Source organism: Planococcus citri, chromosome 5 (genome assembly GCF_950023065.1).
Source record: "Planococcus citri chromosome 5, ihPlaCitr1.1, whole genome shotgun sequence".
NCBI classification, from domain to species: Eukaryota; Metazoa; Arthropoda; class Insecta; order Hemiptera; family Pseudococcidae; genus Planococcus; species Planococcus citri.
This window is the reverse complement of record NC_088681.1, coordinates 25371726-25391841: the sequence shown is the minus strand read 5'-3', so window position 1 is coordinate 25391841 and position 20116 is coordinate 25371726. Positions and strand designations below refer to the sequence as shown.

Below are 20116 nucleotides of genomic sequence, written 5' to 3'. Positions count from 1 at the left end.
AAACCACGACGACGCGACGGACGGTCGATGCTACGCGAATAAAAAACTGGAAAAATCGCATATTTCCAATAATTTAACCACCTCGTGGCGCACAGATCCGGTACATGCGCGTCTATTAATTAGGCACCAGAGAACAGAAAGATCAACGGACCAACAACCAAGCATATAGAGTTAGCCTGCCAAATAAAACAGTCAACCAGTTCCTCTTAGTCGTATTTATGATCTCGTTATAATGATAATTTATATTTTTCCCGAGTTCTTTTCCCTCTGTCTTTAGTCTTCTTTACCACCTTCTTTCTATGTATTTTTTTTCCTCCGCTTGTTTAAATACACACATACCCCACGAGAAGGTAAATAACACCTAACACGTATTCGTATACAGGCAAGTATTTTGTAATCTTGTTGCAGCATAAATGTCTCCAAGATGAGAACACAAGCACAAGACATCGCGGAAAACATCGCATATTTAGTCGATAATTGAAAAATAACCTCAATTTCCAATCAAAAAGGCTCGGTTGCCGTTATAAACTTAACGCCAGGATAATTTCATCGTTATATCCATAAATTAATGGCGAATTGGAATCGGTGTTGAATAAAGATTTTATTGATTCTTCCATGCGTCCCGAACTCCCTATATAAATACAGCCACCTCCATTCTGTCACGTCTTACTGCACAAATGTACCTACTCTTCTTCTATCATCTTTATAAAACCAACCATCGCGAATAATTTGCTCGTAAAATTTATGCCTTTACATATACAGACCGCGCGCCACAATTCTTGGACTTAGTTATGGACCAATAAAATCGCGAAATTTTTATTAACTCTATTTTTTTTTTCATGCCTTCTCCATACGATCGCAATCCAAATCCGAATCCAATGTTACGGTAAATATCTTTATTACGAAGACGTAAATGTTATATACGGTCGCAATATAGGGAAAAAATTTCGTAAAATTGTATCCTATCTTCCGCTAACGCCATAAAGCTGTGAAAAAATTTTATTTCGAAGTTAATAATTGGATTTTTCGTAGAATTTTTCTCATTCGAACAAGCTGGTTTAAGTATGTGAAAGGATATTTGAAAAGACAAGATGAACGTATTCATTCAATATCGCACGTAATTGCTTCGATTGCGATAGCAGCCTTGGGTATTTCGTTGGTAGAAATTATACGAGTAGTACGAGTTCAAAAAGTTTGACTCACTTTACAAAAAATAACCATAAAATAAAAACGCATCAATACGTTGGATTCTAAGAAAACCACGATTCGTCATTTTGAAATTGTTATTTAAAAAGAGCATGAGTCGAAGAAATAATTCTATTGCATTTTAAGAGCACATAATTCGATACGTTGCGCAACTTCGTTATTTTCTGACACGAATGGAGGCAGCATTACGCACTTGTATGAGATCGGATCGAGAAAATAAGCTCATATTCGTGTTCTACGCCTGCAAAAACATACTATTCGATATGTCACACGATTTTTACAATTTTTTCAAGTTTTGACCCCGATGGGGGGCCGCAGAGGGGGCAGAAGGGGGCGAATCAAAAAAATAATCTTATTTTCGCGTTCAGCAACTTCGAAAACATACTATTCGATATGTCACATGATTAGGACAATTTTTGCAATTTTTCCCCAATTTGGAGTGGCGCCCCCCCCCCAATTCCAAACAGGAAGCAATGAAAATTTTCGCAGCATGATTTTTTTTCAGAGATGCGTTCAAAATTATACGGTGAGGACAAATTTTCATTTACTCGTACTTTGAAACAAAACAAATTTCAAAATGGGATCTCCACACCCCCTTTTGAAGCACAAGGGCCCCCAATTTAGGTCGAAATTCGAAAAAATTTCAAAATTGATGTTACATATCGATTGTTACTGACTTGATGGCGCTGAGTTCGAATATAGACTTATTTTTTTGATTCGACTCTTCCAAGCCCCCCTCCCCTCGAATTTGGACAAAATAAAACGAAAAATTCAAAATGGCGAGTGACATATCGTTTTCTAGGTACCAAAGGATACTGAGTTCGAATTTTCACTTGTTTTTCGCATACGATCCCTCAATGCCCCTCCTGTCCCCTTATTTTAAAACAAAATTTAAATATGTATGTAAATATGGTGTGACATATCGATTCCAACTAACTCGAGGGCGCTGGGTTCGAATATTTATTCATTTTTTGGATTCGAGCCTTCAATTTCCCATTCCTAAGTTATTTGAGAAAAATTAGATGCCATAGAAACATCGAGAGATCAAATCCAAAAAATGATGTAAATTTTTTTCCTCAGCTTGGCTGTTTTCTATAACCAAAAATTAGATAATCTGGTTCGTAATTCTTCCCAACTGGACTCGACCTTTTTGACTTCCACTTCCCAATTAACAATTCCCCGAATCCGGAGGCAGACGTCGCAGCGTAATAATTAATCTCAACCCCAGATCCCTTATCTGCATTTTTTTCCATAATATAATGAAGAAATAACCACAAATTGTGAACGAAGACAGTCGTCGGCATCTGGTTGAAAACTTGCGACGACGACGTGAACCGAACCAAAGCAGCACCGCGAAAGGGAACTCTACGTCCACGTCCACGTAAATTCAACGTCGAATAAACGCAAATACATCACAAATACCAACAAGAAAAACGCTCTTCGCAAGTTGAATTTCTCAGTCTAGGACGCCGTATGGTCTGGCACATCTCATAAATTGCAACTCCGCGACTCGGCGGCTCTGGCTCTCCGTATAATAAACTTGATTATTCTACGCCACGTCTGCGCACGCATTTCCATCTCGGATCCATCTTTTACAGCCAGGAGTACGATCGATGAGATAAATATTCTATTCGTCGAGATAAAATTACGATTATTTCATCGAAGCTCGTTTGAATTTTGCGGACAAGACAACGCAGCGTAGTAAATAAAATGCCAAAAATATACGCGCGCGCCACAATTTTCTCAAATAATTTACAACACATTTCGCCAGGTACTTCACGTCCGTTCGTCCATCGTTGTCGTAAATACGTTCTGTGGTTCTCTCTCTCTCTGTCTCTCAACAGGTACCCGCTGGGCAGCTTCGGACCGATGATTTTTTGGCCAAATAGAAGAGAAAAAAAAACTGGTCTATAAATTGCTCATCTCGTTGCACTCACGCAGCCGTGTAAACCACATGCACCTTGGTACTATATAAAAGGGGCAACGTACGCTAAATGCTCACCTCGTTGTACACCATATTGCGAACTAATTACCCATTTCCCCCCTCTCTCCCTTACATCTCCCGCGATCTTCAAGTTTATACACCTTCACCTTTCCATTTTCTCAACTAATGAACGAGTATAGTTCTACATACATAAGCGAGTATAGTATATGACTGTTGATGACTTACTTTAATTGCTAACAACGATATACAAGCTCCTTGGTCTCGGAATGCGAAATATACGCCTTTCTTCGTAACTGGTATAGATTTCACTTCCGTATTAATGATCACTTCGCTGTTAGTGTTGAAACGTCCTTCTCCGGCCGCGATACGTCCTGTAAAATACAATTTAAGCGTATAATTAACAAGCTTATGTAGAAGAATTTATGAATACTTAAGTTTTGAAGAAATGTTTACATAATTATCAGATTATTTTAAATTAGGGTTTTTAACATTCGAATGTTTCTCAAGCATTTAGGTTTTCACCGCGAACAGCAATTTGAGACTAGGTATTTCTTGACGCCCAGCACTCCCACTTCTCAACTCATTTTCTCTCAATTTATGAAATTTATTGCGAACAATACTTTTATAGTCGACAAATAGAAAAGTGGAAAAACTGTTGAAAAAATCCCAACACTGATAACAAAATCCTGAAAAACAACAGGGTGTCTGAAAAAGATCTGATCAGGATTTTTAAATAGTAAAATCCGTGACTTTTCAAAAAGTAGCAGTTGTCATTATTTCGGTTGTAAATAATTCTAGTTGATGCCTCCTTCATGACAAAATTTTGAAAATTAACAGGGTGTCTAACATAGATCATTTCTGATGATATTTTTTACTTCAATTGCAGAATAAATCACTTCTCAAAAAAATACAAGTACTTACATACCTATAGTCACCTTATATTTCTTCAACACTGATGATGAAATTTTGAAAATTAGCAAGGTGATTGAAAAAGACTTCATAATTTTTTTAATTCGAAAATGTTCTAAAATTTTGAAAAATAAAAAGTGTCGGCTTGGTAAACGCTGGTGGAAAAATCCTGAAAAACAACAGGGCGTCTAAAAAAGATCTGATCGTTGATTTTTTAAATAGAAAAATCGAAAATCTGTCAATTTTCAGAAAATAGAAGTTGGCATTACATATTTCGATTTTAAATAATTCAAGTCGATTCTACCATCATGAGAAAATTTCGAAAATCAACTGGGTGTCTGAAAAAGACGTCGAGAATTTTTCAAAAATTACAAAAGTTTTCAATTTCCAAAAATAGAAGCAGATATTGCCCCCTCCCCCTCCCTCCCTCCCTCCAAAAAAATTTCAACAAAACGACGGAATTTTGAATTTTAAAAATCTACAAGGAGATGAAACAATTTAATTTTTTTTTTTCAATTCCAAAAAGTTCTAAATTTTTGAAAAATAGAAAATGATATTGCGTTGGTTGAAAAAAAATGATTCTAACACTTATTACAAAATTCTGAAAAACAACAGGGTGTCTAAAAAAAATCTAATCAGGATTTTTTTAAATGCAAAAGCTGCTGACTTCTCAAAAAAAATTACTTGACATTATTTCGGTTCAAGTAATCAGTAATTTTTTTTTTTTTTTTGAAAATTAGCAGGGTGTCTAAAAAAGACCTTGAAAATAATTTCAAAAAATTCTAGAGATTTTCAATTTTCAAAAACTGGAGTTGATATTACGCCATTTGACAAAAAATTGATTTGCATAGGTAAGTTGAGTACCTAATTTCAAACACCAACAGTGCGTCCAAAAAAGATCTAAAATAAAATTTTCAAGTCATCAATTCTCAAAAAAAAAAAAAAAATTGTTTCGTAAAACAGCAGAATAAATTTGAATCAGCCCAAGTTGATCTCTACAATAAACTTAGAAGATCAACAGGTTTCTTAAGAAAAATCTGATAAGGAAATCATTTTTTCAAAAAATCCATAGCGTCACAATCTTCAAAAGCATTCCGAAATGGAACATTCCAAAATTTTGAAAAATTTTTACCTCGTGGTGATAATATTTCCCTCCTCAAAGATTTCAACATTGCTAAATATATTTACTGAGTTATAACATCAACTTTTACCCAAATCAAAAAGTCATTTCCAGAGGATCCAAAAAAAATGACGGAGTCTAAGTGATATTCGACTCTTAAAAGTCACTGAAAATTTACAACTTTTAGGTATGGTTTTTCTAAATGAAAAAAATTGATCAAATTTTCACTGCTTATGATTCGTATTATGATTCCCCATAATTTCTTGAAGACTTTTTTTTTCAGGAGTAAGAGACCAATCAAAAATTACTCTTCTTCTTAACCTGTCTTTGGGTTTTCATTTCAATACTTTGGCAAATACCACCTTTTTGGAGTCCTACTTTTCTGAGAAGAAATCCCCCCCCCCTAATCAAACTCCAAGATGCGGAAGTTTTCACCTAAAAATCGCAATGCTCGCATAGTAAATTTACATTGCATATTTTTGAAACAGGGGTGACTCTTATGGGGGTAGCTTGTATGAGGATTTCGTTTACGTAATTACCATCGTCGTCGTGTCAGAGACGAAGGTGTGTGTGTATGCGAGAAGAATACGCTACGAAGCATTTACTTATTATAAGGTGAGATCTGTGCTGTAAGCTCTCTGTTCTCTTCGTCATTTTGACACGTTAACAAAAATGTCTCGTCGACGGTTTTCGATTCGTAGGTACCTACGTAAATGTACTCGCACACGAGACTGGAAATACATATTAGATACATCGCTCTGTATATGTGTATTTATGTGGTACGTACTCGTAGTTTCGTACATATAAACGCCATCCATGTCGCGTATATTAAAAATTAATGAGAAAACGTTTACGTGTACAACTGTACTCGTACCTGATGAACGTTGCAAGATGAGTACGTGCTGATTGGTACATTACGTAGGTACCTTACCTACCTAGTACAAGCAAATGTACTACACCTACTCGTACATCGAAGCGAGTACATATACTGCATAAATGGTAAATTTGTAGCACTCGGAGAGAGAGAATTTACCTAGAAACTCGAGGGAGTATTGTACTCTGCACTTGGATGAAAAAAAAGGCGAAAAAAAAGGGCAAAAGAACGAGAGATGAGGTGGCGTGGTGATGATGGTACATAAGAAGTATATCTCATGTACTTACTTATGGGTATACACTGCTACAATATTATATAAGGAGTGTAGTATACTGTACTATATGGTACTCCGTGTACCATAGTCTGTATAGTCTTGAAATATACGAGTGAAGATGCGGTTTTAGCATGTAAACAAGTTTTATTTATTCTGTTAGCGGAGAAAAGTGCGTTCTCGGAATAAATTTCTTTTACTTATATAAGACACTGGATGGAGCAAAGGGAAACGAGGGGGTAGTCTAAATTGGGGTGGCTAGAGTGTATGTAAATTGGATTTAACAGTTGGAATTTGCATGTATTATGTATATACTTACTTTAGGTTTAGAGTATAGACAAGCGAACGATGAAGACGAACCGAAGAACGAGTCTCGGGCGCAATGAGGTTAACGAATTCGCCTAAGATTGATTTTAATTTGGTTAAAGAAGAATTTTTTTTACTTCGCTGTCTCTTTGTTCTTGTCGAAAGAAATTCTATCGCTTTGCTACTCGTATATAGCGAAACAATGGAACCGAATTTGACAAAAAGAGAAAAGTTTTAAAGGTTTAACGCGATCTGTATAGTATGAGGTACTTTGGAACCGAAAAAAGAACAAAAAATTGTCATTTCTTTTCCTTTTTTTGCTTTTTTTTTTGTAGTCGTAGTCGTCGTCGTCGTCGAAGGGATGTACATTGTAGATTTTGAGTAAAAAGAAAAGTATAAAAGCGCGAATACGTCGTTCTTAATTTTTATACTTTTTTTTTCAACAATTCTATCGAAGCGCAGAAAGACAGAGATGGCGCGATTAAAATAAAGGACGCCGATGGCGTTTCGTTAAAGTAATACAACTTTTGTAATTACTTTTTGTTGACAAACGTATTGTAACGATTTTTTCCCAAACTAATTAAGCCGGTGGTAAAAAGTTTAAAGAAATTTCATTAAAACATTGAAAAGCCCCAAGCACGGGGAACGCTTTTGCCTTCATTAGAATTCTCTGGTGTGCAGTTAAAAAAGTTTTAATTATTATAAATCAAGTTTTTCGGTTATTTTTTATTCATTTTTCGCCGCTCGTTGCGCCATGAATCCGGAGAGAAACAGGGTGAAGCGCCATAGTGTTCGCGTTAATCGTCTGCTTCTTCGATGCCGGGGCTTCGAGGGTTTTTTCTTCATTTCTTTTATTCCTTTTTAAATTCCGAGACGCCGAAAGGGGATAATCCGCGGTGGGAAAAGGCGAAATGTAGGTTGAAAATGCTACAAGTGCACAGGTGTAAATTCAATGAAGCAAATTGGCGGCGTTCGTTGCTTCGCCATTTTTTTCTACGTTTTGTAGGTGAGATTATTCGAGAGGAAGAGGGGGGGGGGTCTCTGTATCGAATGAATTGCCACGATAGAGCTTATTTTGTGTCGCATTCGAAATAAAAATTATTGTATTGGTGAAATACCTATGCTATGATATTTTGTACCTACAGGGTGTCCCAAAAATTTCAAACCCAAGTTTTCGCATAGGGCTTTTTTTAGACAGCCACAATTAATTTTCAAAATTTAGCCATCGAGTTTGGAATCGACTTGAAATATTTGAAATCAAAATAATGTCAAATCGATTTTTCTGAAAAGTGACAGCTCTTGTAATTTTGAAAAATCCTCATCAGGTCTTTTTTAAACACGCTATTGTTTTTCAAAAACGTTGGAATGTTGTGAAACCCCAAATTCTGTACAATAAAATGAAAAAAAAAAAATGATTTTTTTCTTCCAATTTTTCGAAAATTTACGATTTTTTGGAATTGAAAAAATTTTAAGGTCTTCTTCAGACACCCCGTTGTTTGCTTTGCGATTTCTTGGACACCGTGTTGGTTTTCAAAATTTCATGATCAAATGGTGAGATCATCACAAATTCCTTGAAATTTGTCTTTCAAAATGTTTCGTCAGGTCTTTCTTATAGGAAACCAGTTGATTTTTGAAATCTAGGGCTGAGATCAACTACTTGAATTATTTCTAATTGAAATGACATTAGATAAATAATTTTTTTATTTTTTTTGATAATTGACTGTCGCAATTACTTTAAGAAATTTCTCTTCAGACCTTTCCTAATGAACATCCTGTTAATTTTAATAATTCCATTATCGATATTAAAATCAATTTTTCCCTTCAGACGTACCTAATGTCTACTTCAGTTTTTGAGAATTTGAAACCTCTGAAATTAAAAAAAATTCGTCTCGAGGTCTTTCTTAGGCACCCTGTTAATTTTTAAAAAATTTCGATCGATGTAGAAATTAATTTAGATCGTTTCAAACCGAAATAATGTCAACTGCTATTTTCTGATAAGTTACGTGCGTGTCTGTAAATTTAAAAATTCCTATTGAGATCTTTCTTGGACACCTTGTAGTTTTTTTTTAGAATTTTGTCATTTTTAGTGTTAGCATTTTTTTTCAAAGTGATGGAATATAATTTTCTACATATTTTTCAAAAGTGAGAATTTTATTCAATATGGCCCTTTTTAGGCACCCTGTGAGTGTGAGTGGAGACTGGAGATGCAAAAAAAAAACAATGGTTTGCGTACTTGTAAGCCAATTTATAATTTAGTTCAGTTTAAATGAAATTTTGAACCCCCCCCCCCAAAATATTAATGCCCGCAAAAAAATCCAGAAAAAAGTTGAATTTGAAAAAGTTTTGTTTCCAAAAAATTTTATTTCTGACAGAAATTGTGAAAAAGTTTTGTTTGTTTGGTAAAAATTTTCAAAAATTGTTTTAAAATCTTTCGTTTTCCAGAATTATCAAATAAATTTTTCTTTTTACAAAACTTCCAAAAATCTTGTTTTTTTTCCAAAAATTGCCATAAGTTTTCTTTTTTTCAAACGAATTTTTCTTTCATGTTTTTTTGTTAAATTCCAAAAAAAAACTACCCCAAATCGCTAAAAATTGAAGTTTTACTGTTTTTTTTTTTTTTTTTTTTTTTTTTTGCTAAAATTGGGAACAAGTTTTTCGCTTTTTGGGTCAAAACCACCAAAAAGAACTTCAAACTTTCAAAAGAATCTAACAGACGAATTGGGTATTGTTTACTTTTTTTCAAAATTGGGATAGGGCACATGGACACATCCGTCTAGAAAATTTTTTCTGATGGTTCGAAATATATTGGAGCAGGAACCAAATTTTCTGTTTCAGAATTAAATCAATTGAATTCTATGTAAACATTTTTTTTGGCATTTTTAAAAGCATTTCTTGAAAACGAATTTTGGCTTTTCCAAAAACAGACTCCTCTTTATTGGACTTAAAATCAACTCGAGGGCTTCAAAATTGACCACATTTTACATTTTTATAAAACCATTTTGAGAAAAACATCGAAAAGCCAGACGAATACCTAAAAATGAACTCTCAGACCTATCCAGGCTCGATTTTCTGCAAACCAGCACAATAAAAACGAGGTAGAGGGGAGCAGATGACTCTCTAAAACACTCGTCATTTCTAACCAGGTATATCTTCTAATTATTTTTCTCCCATTGCTCTAAAAAAAAAATGCACCCCTTACATACCTAAACGAGTTAAACTCGTGTTTTGTCATCGTTATCTATAATTCATATCGAAGAGCACGAGTCTTGAACGACGTTAACGAGCGAACCCGGTCATCGATGTTGGGCTCGCGTTCGTTATACTTCGCGTGATGAAGTTTCAATTTAACAACTTAATAGATACAAAACCCTAACCCCCCTCACTCTTCCACGGTTCGGTTAATAATTCATCTTCGGCATCATCGCTCGGTACAGCGAAGCGGTGAAATTTAGCGCATGCCGCTGATACACACACAATTTATAATTATACCACGGCGGCGTACTTATGACTGACGCTTTACTTCACAGTATCCAGTCGGAAGGTCTATCTATAGGTATGTACCTGGCTACTTCATACCATTGCTAACCCGATGAACAGAAAAACAACCACACACAGAAAAAAATCCTAACGATTGGATAACACGTTAAAAGGTTTCGAACTGACCTACATTAACGTATTTTATCGTACCGTGGTTTTATCGCATATTATTATGAATTCATTTTTCGCAAAGGAAACATGGCGCATAGAAGAGAGAGAAAAAAAAACAAAAACACACACGAAATGAAAAATCCCACCAACTGCGAGCGAAAAAATTCATCGGTTGTTTTTCTTGGGCGCTTCATCACTTTTTTTATTTACGCTTAGCTCAGCGTAAATTCGCTCCATCCATAATGTAGACATAACTCGAGCGCAGAGCGCAGCGTTCTTCTGTGTATACAATACAATTTTCGATAAAAAGTACAAGACGATGAAGCGGCCGAAGCCGCGAGAGACGTAAGAGAGGGCGGAGGCTATATGTACAAAAGTGCATTAAAAGTTGCGACCTTTCATAACTTAGCATTCTTCAAAGAGCGAAAAACTCGCCCCGGCTTTATTAAAACTTAACCATTTACGACGTTAAAACTTTTATTAGTTATCTCCGGCGAGATAATAAATTATCGTTAAAAGGGTTAAACTTAAACTTTATATAAAGTTTAATAAAATAAAAGGATTTATAAAATGACCAATAATAAACCGACGTTTTTTGCGTTCGCTTGGTTTCTTCCAGATAAAAACTAGCAAGAAACGTACGTACGTACATAAAGCGCAGACAACCTGATATATCATACAGGGTGTCCCATCGAGACGTTTGTCATCTGTATTTTGAATTTGGGTACGAACAAAAAAAAAAAGAGAATGAATTAGAGGACTACATTTAAGGTGTGGGGTGGAGAGGGGGAAGAGGGGTCATCTGAGAAATATTCCAAAACAGACTGTAACAAATGATGAGGAAAATACTTTTTTTTTTCAAGGTTCCATATCTTCAATTACAAAGATACCTAAAATAAGTATGTAGATCGAGGACTTCTTTCTGAAAGAAATTGAATTCGCTCCCCTCTCCCCCCTCCCCAAAAAAGTTCTTTCAACATCTTTACGTTCCTGTATCGATTCGAATTTTGTAACACCGATGGATAAAAATGATGATATACCTTTTTTGTAGAGAAATAATTTTTCCACAAGATGATAAAGCCATTTTAAAAATTATATCACCCTTTTGAAGAAATGATTTTCCTAGAGTTTTTCCTGATTTGCCAGATTAATTTTTCCAATTTTCCAAACCCTTCAAATATCAACTATACAATCAATATTATTGGCTGGAGGGGGGAGGAGAATTTGGCAGAGGAGGCGAGTCAAAATGAAGAGAATAAGTAACGAAAAAAAAAAAAAAAATTGAATTGAAAATTACAAATGTCAATTTAGGAAATGAAAAAAGGCAAAACTGGCAATTTTTGCAAAGTTTTTATTTCAAACACAAACAGATAACAGGACTTTTAGACAATTTTGGCGTGAAAGCATGTTTTTCGACAGAGATGAGGATTTTTGTCAATTTTGGTGAAAATAGGGCTTTGACAATTTCGGAGATGAATTTGATCATTTTGGCAAGGAACAGAACTTTTTTTGGCAATTTTGGCGCGAAACATGACTTTTTGACAATTTTGGCAAAACTGTGACATTTTTTGAAAATTTTGGGAAAAACAGGATTTTTTGGACGAAATGAGGACTCAATTTTGGCGAAAATAGGGCCTTGACAATTTTGGAGAATTCGATCATTTTGGTAAGGAGCATGACTTACAGGATTTTTTGATCAAAATCAGGACCTTTTTGTCAATTTTGGTGAAAATAGGACCTTGACAATATCGGAGAGTTTGATCATTTTGGCAAGGAACAGGACTTTTTGACAATTGACGTGAAACGATGCTTTTTGACAAAAATGAGGTCTTTCTGACAATTTTGACAAAAAACAGCACTTACAATTAGTCCATTCTTTGACAATCTTGGCACGAAACAGGACTTTTTAATAATTTTGGCATAACGGTGGCAATTTTTCGACAATTTTAGCAAAAAACAGAATTTTTTAACCCAAATGAGGACTTTTAGTCAATTTTAACGGAAATGGGGCCTTGACAATTTCGGAAAATATGATCATCTGGCAAGGAACACGACTTTTTGATAATTATGACGCGAAACGATGCTTTTTGACAAAAATGAGGTCTTTCTGACAATTTCAACAAAAAAACATTAGTCCATTCTTTGATAATTTTGGCGCGACACAGGACTTTTGGACAATTTTGGCAAAACTGTGGCAATTTTGACAATTTTGGCAAAAAACAGAATTTTTTGACCAAAATGAAGACTTTTTGTCATTTTTGACGAAAAAGGGGCCTTGATAATTTTGGAGAATTTGATCACTTTGACAAGGAACAGGACTTTTTGACAAAAATGAGGTCTTTTGACAATTTATTTTTATAAGAATTTGGTGAGACTTTTTGACGATTTTGATTAGAAACTAAACTTTTCTCACACAAACAAAAAACAGAACTTTATGATAATTTTGACAAAGAAACAAGACTTTTTTTTCACAATTTTGACAAAAATTGAGTTAAAAAAACGATTTAGGCGGAAATGGAGCCTTTTTGACAATTTTGGCACAAAACAGGACCTTTTACAGAATTTCAGGTAGATAATGTGATTTTTGGATAATTTTGGTATATGCCGAAAAAAACCAGCACCTCTTTAACAAAATTGGGCGGACGGTAGGGGGGGTGGGGGGGACTTTTCAACAAATATGGCAAAATAGTGATTTTTGTCAACATGAACAGAAAACAAGATTTTTTGCGAAAATGTCGAGCAATTTGCGACAATTTTATTGGCGAAAATAGAATGTTTTTTCGACAATTTTGACAATGAAGCAGATTTTTTATGGCACTTCAGACATAACTTAAAACGAGATTTTTTGACAACTCTGGCTAAAAACAAGCCTTTTTTGAAAATTTTGGCAAAAAGAGGACTTTCTACTAAACTAGAAAATTGTGGAAAAATCATGATTTCATTGACAGAAATTGGGATTTTTTAACAATTTTCAAAAAAAAAGAGGCTTTCTAAAAATTTTGACAAAAACTAACACCCTTTGCAGTACCTAATTTAGGCAAAAAACAGGACTTTTCAAATAGCTGAGGCAAAAATCACATCTTATAATTATAATAAAATAATTAGGCGAAAAAACAGGAATTTCTTGGCAATTTCAGCAACAGTTAAAACCTTTTGAAAATGGCAAAAAATGTAATTTTTTTACAAATTCTATAATAAATTGGGACCTTTTGTTGACTTCGATAAAAAACAAAACTTTCAAGACTTTTTTGCCAATATTTATAAAAATGGGACTTTTTTGGCAATTGAGGCAAAAATCAATACTTTTTGGATATTTAGGCAAAAAAGCGGGAATTTCTAGATAATTTTGACAAAAATTAGAACTTTTCGAGAATTTTGACAAAAAATATAATTTTTTACAATTCTAGAAAAAATAAGGTCTTTTCTCAACTTTGACAAAAAATAGGACTTTTCTGGCAATTTTTACAAAAATAGCACTTCTTTGGCAATTATGGCAAAAATCAGAATTTTTTGAATTTTTTGACTATATAGAGAGAGCAGCCGAGCAACAAAACAAATAATACCATTGTGCAGAAGAAAATGAGAGTTTGAAAGTTGATACAGAGAAATTTCACACCCTTTCAACATCAAGACCCGCAATTGCTTCAATTTCAAAACACAACATACGTTCAACACCGAGACACCCTGTATACGAGTACTTTCCTCCAGGGTAGAAATTCGTGCCCCTCGGCCTCGTTTCCTGTCCCAGTATCTGCACAGCCGAATAACAGAGAGATGAGCATTTGACCGTCGAAGCGAAACGCAAACAAAATATTATGCTGGTTTGGCGCGCGCAAAACCCCATCATCGCTGGCGCGCTGCGGTGCTATGGAAGAAAGAAGCAGGTAAGTTTGAAATTATAAAGACGCTTTTCTCAAGTTTTAACTCTTTAAGAATTTATATTATACGCTTCAGACGAGTAGAGGAGAAGAAGAGATGTTGCCGGAATAATTTTAAACAGCGTGGAAATTATACGCTCGCGTCTCGAAGCCTCTGATGCGTACATATACTGGCTGAGTGGAGGGTATAAATAAAGGCAACAAACACAGAGAGACGACATATTCAACAAGACGAGGTCTAAATCTCAGGTGAGCGTTTGACTTACTAAGGTTTATTTTGTGGCCACCAAATCCCAAATATCCTAACACATACGCGAGCGAGAGAACTTATGCTCTGACTCTCTCTCCGCACATCGGCACATACTCGTATATATACTACGATACATAATGAACGAGCGCTGAAATTGTGTAAATTACGAAAGATCGAGTCGAGCAAGTCGTTAAAACTGTAACAATGTATTTAATACGGTAGTTTCACGCTGACTTGGTGTCTCTGTATTTTGTGCCTCGTCGACTGTTGAATACCACCAGCATACTCGTACTATCGCACGTCGTCGTCGTCGTTACGTTAAAATGCGAAAACTTTTCGCGCCTTAAATATTAAACGTTATAATTTTAACAATAAAGTTACGCCGCTGCACCTTTCGCGCCTCTTCTTCTCTAAATTACCTACGCTAACTCGGCTAATTCGTATAACGAGAAGTTTAACGAGTTATATGTAATTTGTTATTTATTGTGTGTCGTGTTTTCACCAACCAACCAACGAATATAACGAACTGTGTATACGACGACAAGAAAAGGGCGTAAAGCAGCGAGGAAAAAAAAAAGGAAAAGCGGCGACGATGTAGGTAGTTTTTCATAACGTCGTCATCGTCGTCATCCACCGGCCACCAGCGCCATTACGAGATGGAAATTTTCTCACTGTACGATGATGACGTCAGAACCTAGTTTTTTCATCGTCCAATGGTAACCCAGATTCCGTACATAATTTGCTAATTAGGCAAACGAGATGTCGATAAAACAGCAATTAACGGATTTGTTCCTCGATTCGCCATAATTAGTCGATGTTGTAAACGGTCAACTATTGTACTAAAAATAACCGCCCACGGAGCGCAGTTGGTTATTCCGCGAAGGAAATTAATAAGGATGAAGTCGAGAGGTTGAATTAGATACAAAAAGAAATTTCAAAAGCTCGTTTCAATGAATGAGCTGCTTCGGAGAAAATTTAAAAAAAACGGATTTTGATCAAATTTTTGTAAATAAATTTATATATTTTGAATTGAAAGTTACCCGGAGGTGCTTTTGGAGGGAAGAAAGAGGGGCTCAAAAAGAGGGCATTTTCAAAAAAAATTGTGGGTTTTTCGCTCCAGTTGCTACCTAACCTGTTTTAGGAAAAATTTCCCAATTCCAAATGAAAGCATTTGAGATTCTGCGTCGATCTCTGCTATTGCAGTCAAAATCCAAGACCACTCCTAGGGTTCCATTGAGCGGTTAAAAATTTTCAAATCACTGATTTTTGAATAAATTTGTGTTTTGAAAATTTTTTCTTCCCAAATATTTCTCATTGATTTAGCCAAAATATTAAAAAATATCATTCCTGAAATTGGGAAAATATTTTGGAATGCAAAGGTGCCAATTTTTTAGTCATTACTGCCAATTTCGAATGATCGAACAAAATTGTCAAGTTTTTGGTTATTTTTCTCGATTTTTCAGTCCCAGGCATAAAATTTCTCATGTCAGATGGATTTCGAATGATGCCAGATCTGACATAATTGATCCAAGATAAATGGAAAAACAAATTCAGTAAAATAAATGATTAACAAGTACGTACCTATTATGTACTAATTTTAGAAAAAAAAAAAACTACAAGTTTGGAAAGATCGATATCATAATTCCTAAAAACCTTGAAATTACAAAAATATGGAATTTTCTAGAGTATTTAAGAAAGAAACTGATTTTAAAAATAACAAAAAATTCTTGTTGAATTAAATTTAAATAAAACTCTGAATTATTTTTGAATGAGGAAAAAATTACTATTCTAAGAATGATGATTTTAAAAGACTCAAAAATTCGTTAACTTTTTTTAGAAGCGAAAATTTTAAATAGGCACTCGTATTACTTTTCCAGCCAGAAAAATTTTCAATTCAGCCCAAATTAAAAAAGGAAAAAAATAAAAAATTGGATAAACAACAAAAAACGTCAAAACGATATCATTTTTATAAGACAAAGAAAACAAAATATTTCATATTCAAAGCTACTATTCAATTCATTCGGTCTTGAAAAAATTTAAGCACTTTTCGAATTGGTGTTTAGGAATCGATTCACATTAACAAAACAAAAACAAGCTCAAATATCAAAAAATATCAAAAGAAATCTAAAGTGAAAAGGAAACTATACAAAATTATAAAACGTTATTATTCATTTTTTTCGAATTGAAAAAATGATGGGAGCCATTTCCAGCGTTCAAAAACACTGAAACTGAAATGCATCAAACTCCAAAAAATGAGAAAAAAACAAAAGGAATTTATGATGTCACATGAAAGCTCAAAAATCTTCAAAACAGTACAGAGAAAAGTGACAAGTGACAATTCGGTGAGATCCATGGGATGGGTGGGGGGAGGGGAGAGGGATGAAAAGGGATAAAATTATCCTGAAAAAAAAACCACAGGAAAATTACAATTTTTTCCAATGTCGAATAAATACAGTTCTTTCTTATTTGAGCAAAGTTATTTAATCCAAATGTCGAAGAGTTAAACTACCTACGAGTACTTTTTACTTTTTTCGAAGGAAGAGAGGGTGGGAAAGAAAAAAGATTTGTGTCCGACCAAAAAAAGAATTAAAATACAAAAAGAAGAAAAGTTTGAAAAAAAAACAGTTCAAAAAATATTGAATAAACGTCAAAAAATTGAGACATTTTGTGACATTTCAACAAAAAAAAAATGTCACGATTTCTGTTAGGAAGGAGGTTGAGATTATACTGAAAAAAGTCACCTCTCGCATCCTTGACACAAATCATTTTTTTTGATCAATTTTATTCTTCTTAAGTCTGCCCCCTTCCCCCCTCCCCCACAAAAAAATCCGGATCCAAACTTACTTTTTCCTGCAATTTTCAAGATATGCAGGAAAATTGTTTTTTTTTTTTTGCAGAAATATGAGTGATAATTTTTTTTTCTTACTATCATCTTTCATTTTTATCTTAGGATTGAACATTCGAATGAAAACCATCAGATTACGTCTAAATACTCTAAATACACAAAAAATAACAAAATGTACTCACCAATCAACTTATAACTTTCAGGCTCCCAAGGTGGTGGTTCTCTCGTAGCAGCATCGAATTCATAATACAGCAACGAAAAGGTCTCTTTGCAGGATAACGCGTTCCCCGGAAACAACGAGCAATCACGTATGGTGAATTTGATCTCGATATAGATACGATTCGCTTGAGCTCTTTCGATAAAAGGCGTCCATAGCCAGTTGTTGACGTTATGATAGGCTACATCACAAACCACGTACGATCGCCAATTGATACCTTTTTCAAAATTGGTAAAACTTTCTTCCACCCACTGAAACATAGAGAATGAGAAAATACACCGTGAATATCGAACCACGTAGAAAAAAAAGGTACAAAAATAACTCTCTGCCCACACAGAGAAAACGAGAGGAATAAACATTGGTAAAAATTTTTTCCCAGACATTTTCATCTCTTAAGATAAATAAAAATATCGTTGACCGAGACGTTATACATGTTCAGCTAAAAAAAATAGGTATACACCTAGGATAATTCGTAACGTATAGAAAAGGAAAAAAAATTCGTATTTATGTTCAACTTATATGTACCTATCAAGGGTTATACATACAATATACTATACATCCCACCTACTCGAAAAACTTGAGACGACTTCGAGTTGCAAACTCGTTTTAAAATTTTCTTCTCTACGTTATCCATTATTTTCTTGGCGTAGAAAAAGAAATCGTAATAACGAGCGTGTTACAGCGTACACACATAGAAAAACATTACAATAAATAAATCTATGCAACTTTATACGTATGTATGGGTACACCTGTGCACACGTTTCATATTATAAGTACGTATACGTAAACTTGCATAAACTCCGATAAATATTCTGGCATTCTCTCGTACACATATTCTGCTCGTAGTACTTTACCTATAGGTACCTACGTAGGTTCGAGGTACATAGGATAGCTTTTTCCATAATCAATTCACGTAGAAAAAAAAAGTTGACAAAACTTTTTAAATTCGTGTTAACCAATGAATATCCTTGAACGTGAGCTTCAACATAGTGAAATTTCACAATCGATTTTTTTCTCTCTTCTTGTCAAGGATATCCGAAGTTCAAAAAACAAATCCAATATCAAAAGGGTATTTCTGTGTTCTTGAAAGCTGTCGAAAAGTAAAGAGTATAATAAAAAAAAGAAAAAAAATTTTCAATTTAAAATTTCATCAACGCGTTTTTCTTTTATTAAAGACAAAAATCAAGGTCAGTAAGTATTTTACTCCTAAAAAAATTCATCAAGTTGAACGGTCTTTTTTGCTTCGAGAGGGAGAGAGGAGTTCAATGGACATTTAAAAGCAAAGTAATCAGTTCTCAATCTTTTTTTTTTTTTTTTTAAATCAAAGTCCAAATGTCAAATTGTATAGAAAACGGAGGTAGAAATTGAACTTCCAAATAATTTGAAAAAAAAGTAAAAGCGAGAAAGTGAAATTGAAATGAAAAAATTTTCTATAAAAACAAAAAAAAATATGTTTTCAAGTTGGGTACATTAATATAAAAGAAAATGAATAACTGAAGGTTCGAAACAAAAAATATATTACCTATCATTTGAATTCTTTTTTTTTTCAAAAGATGTAAATTTTTCAGGTTTAATCGAAGGCTGCGATTTCCCTTACTGCGATTTTCTTTATGAGGGCGGGGGTAACTTGTAAAAAGTATGAAAGCTACAGATTTTTTAATTATTTTTCGTCGTTTCATTCTAGAGAGAAACATGCCTAAAAATATAATTTCTGATAATGCTGCACAATTTAAAAAATTAAAATTGTTCATTGATCACGTTTAGAAAGAAAATTTCAAAAGAAACAACAAAGTTTCCTTCCTGCTTTGAAAACAACATCCAATGGAAAGTCATTCTTGAAAATACTCCCTGGTTGGGAGGTGTCAACGAACTTTTAATTTTATCAGTGAAAAAATGTATCAAAAAAACAATTTCTGGCATGCTCAATTTTGAAAATATATTGTAAAAAGGAATTGAAAATGTATTGAACTCAAGACTGCTCACATAATGTGTTTGGTGATCTCAAAGACATCATTATGATTACTCCAGCTCATTTCATTTGTAATGGAAGTAACATTCCATTCAACAATAAATTGGGTGTTGTTAATACAAGATCCCAATTATCCAACATTTAAAATTCCTGTAAAAAATTCTACACTCGTTTTGGACCATGTGGTACCTATAAAGATTATTTATCCAATTTACCTAAAAAAAAAAAGACAATATGACATAGAGAAATGTTGTTTGTCATGTATGTAGAGTTGGTTAAGCAGTACTGATATGTAGAAGATGATTCACAGAGAAAATAGGGTTGAGTGCATGTTATTGTTCAACCTAATGTTAGTAAAGATGAGAATATTTGTTTAGCCAATGTAAGAATCAAAACCGGTATTATTACTAGGCCCATTAAAAAGCTGTATCCCCTCGAACTTAATTGAAATAAGTACATTCTGTCTTAGGAATCTTGCAAATTGCAAAAAATAAAAATATACAGCCACCAAGTGTTTACTAGAGGTCTGCAAGGGCCAACTTGAAAGCCCAAAATGAGTCCAAATGCAATGCTACGCTGTGAGTGACTTGTGTAATCACTACATCTGTGTTGGGCGCCAAATAAACCGAGCCCAACCCAACATGAATGTAGTGATGACACACGTCACTCCCAGCATAG

At 34.2% G+C, this 20116-nt stretch overlaps 1 protein-coding gene across 14 annotated transcripts in view; it reads right to left on the bottom strand.

Moving 5' to 3' along the window:
• Positions 1–20116, bottom strand: part of Eph (Eph receptor tyrosine kinase) — a 395699-nt gene that overhangs the window by 40868 nt on the left and 334715 nt on the right. For all 14 annotated transcript variants that reach the window (XM_065365324.1, XM_065365329.1, XM_065365327.1 and 11 more), the window contains exons 4-5: positions 17435–17720; positions 3377–3522 (exon numbers count right to left, since the gene is read on the bottom strand). In XM_065365324.1, coding sequence (XP_065221396.1) covers positions 3377–3522; positions 17435–17720 — 432 coding nt within the window. The remainder of the gene's footprint in view (positions 1–3376; positions 3523–17434; positions 17721–20116) is intronic.